At 47.0% G+C, this 2,332-nt stretch overlaps 1 protein-coding gene across 1 annotated transcript; it reads left to right on the top strand.

Annotated features, from left to right (window-relative positions):
* The first annotated feature begins 601 nt into the window (after positions 1-601).
* Positions 602-1,683, top strand: LOC118239691 (igE-binding protein-like). Its single transcript, XM_035453016.1, has one exon. The coding sequence runs from the start codon at positions 643-645 to the stop codon at positions 1,681-1,683; it is 1,041 nt and encodes a 346-aa protein (XP_035308907.1). The 5' UTR covers positions 602-642.
* The last annotated feature ends 649 nt before the right edge of the window (positions 1,684-2,332 follow it).

Genomic DNA, 2,332 nt, shown 5'->3' with positions numbered 1-2,332 from the left:
CCTTTTGACTTTGCTTTTAATTTGCCACCACTATGGGATGGAAAAGCCTTAATTCTAGTCTTTATTCTAATTTTGTTCACATTGGTCTTATATTATGCCCACCGTGGCTGGTGTTCCAGTTCGAGACCAAGCTTACCCCAGGTAGCCTCCAGCATTATGGGCTCTTCAAAACAGAGAGACCTAATTAAAAATTATATAGAGATTGAGGCTTGCCGTCCCATGGTAGCAGAGAGTCAAAAAATGCTTAAAGAGGTACAGGATAGTATATCAAAAACCAAACGAGATGAGAGAATAGGAGCTCAAAAAAGAAAGGACATGTCCAAGGAAAAAGGCCCTCCCCAGGATATAAAAAAAGGGGGAGAGAAAATAGGGAATAACCGGTCACATCCCGGTAAATTTAAGAGAAATAAAGATTTAAAACCTAGCCTCTGCCCTACAACGAAACTAGAGGTCTTGGAGCAGAGCAGTTCAGACTCTGAGATTTTAGACTCTAACAAGGAAACAGAGCTAGAGGAGGAGCTGCCAAAAATAAAAGCAAATATGAGGCCACCGCCTGTTAATCCAGCGGGTGTGCTTCCATCAGCACCGCCACTATTTGGTACTGACTCTTTTTTACCATTAGAGGAGCGAAGGAAATTGCAGATGGCTTTCCCAGTCTTTGAAAATGAGGGGGCAAGAATACATGCTCCCGTAGACTATAATCAGATTAAAGAATTGGCTGAATCAGTCCGGAAGTATGGGGTCAATGCCAATTTTACAACAATACAAGTAGAAAGACTAGCAAACTATGCTATGACACCCACTGATTGGGAGACAACAGTAAAAGCAGTGCTCCCCAATATGGGACAATATATGGAGTGGAAGGCTCTTTTTTATGATGCAGCCCAGGCACAGGCAAAGGCCAATGTCACAGCAGAAAATGAAAATCAGAGACAATGGACCTTTGAAATGCTGACAGGACAGGGGCCACATGCCCTCAATCAAACTAATTACATTTGGGGCGTATATGCCCAGATATCAGCTGCCGCCATTAAAGCATGGAAGGCATTGACAAAAAGAGATGAATCAGGTGGACATCTTACAAAGATAGTCCAGGGGCCCCAGGAGCCATTCTCAGACTTTGTGGCCAGAATGACAGAGGCTGCTAGCCGGATATTCGGTGATGCAGAACAAGCCATGCCTCTGATTGAACAATTAGTCTTTGAACAAGCAACTCAAGAATGCCGAGCAGCCATAGCTCCACGGAAAAGTAAAGGTTTACAGGACTGGTTAAAGATCTGCAGAGAACTCGGAGGGCCACTTACTAATGCAGGCTTGGCCGCAGCCATCTTACAAACCCAAAGGCGCCGAAATACGTCTGCCTGCTTTAACTGTGGAAAAACAGGTCACCTTAAAAAGGATTGTAGAGCCCCTAAAAGGATTAGAGAAGTGGAGTTATACAGGCGCTGTGGAAAAGGTTATCATAGGGCCAGCGAATGCAAATCCGTGCGGGACATAAAAGGTAGGCTTTTACCCCCTAGGGAGGAACCTAAAGTGTCCCAACCAAAAAACGGGCTGCGGGGCCCATGGTCCCAGGGCCCTCAGAAATATGGGAACCAGTTCCGGAAAAGCAACTCAGAGAAGGAAGGGACTCCCGAGGACACTCCGGAGTGGACCTGTGTGCCGCCTCCGACTTCTTATTAATGCCCCAAATGAATGTTCAGCCGGTCCCAATCCAGTCTCCGGGGCCTTTACCCCCCGCTACCATTGGGCTTATTTTGGGCCGAGGTTCCTTGACCTTACAAGGACTCATTGTGTATCCTGGAATCGTAGATCCATATCATAAGGAAGAATTCCAGGTCCTCTGCTCCAGCCCTCGGGGCGTGTTCTCCATAAAGCAGGGAGATAAGATCACACAATTAGTGCCATTGCCCTCCCCTGGGGATAGAGAGAATTGCACCTCCCGAAAAAGAGCCTTGGGCTCTACCGGTAATGATTCAGCTTATCTGGCCATACCCCTAGATGAGAGACCAACTATGAAATTATTGGTTAATGGAAAAGAATTTGAGGGGATTACAGATACAGGGGCTGACAAAAGCATCATTTCATTGCATTGGTGGCCGAAATCCTGGCCTACTGTGACTTCATCACATTCTCTTCAAGGCCTTGGATATCAATCCTCTCCAGCTGTCAGTGCTGCTGCCTTGGTCTGGCGGAGCACCGAGGGCAGGCAGGGACGCTTTACCCCCTATGTCTTGCCCCTCCCAGTAAATCTGTGGGGGCGAGATGTGTTACAAGCCATGGGCATGACCCTGACCAATGAGTATTCCCCTCAGGCATCAGCTATTATGAC

The sequence above is a fragment of the Cricetulus griseus genome (genome assembly GCF_003668045.3).
Source record: "Cricetulus griseus strain 17A/GY chromosome 1 unlocalized genomic scaffold, alternate assembly CriGri-PICRH-1.0 chr1_1, whole genome shotgun sequence".
NCBI lineage: Eukaryota > Metazoa > Chordata > Mammalia > Rodentia > Cricetidae > Cricetulus > Cricetulus griseus.
This window is presented reverse-complemented; position numbering and strand designations above follow the sequence as displayed.

Excerpts from the sequence above, each read along its gene's own strand:
- LOC118239691 (XM_035453016.1), top strand. The coding sequence starts at position 643 with ATGGCTTTCCCAGTCTTTGAAAATGAGGGGGCAAGAATACATGCTCCC.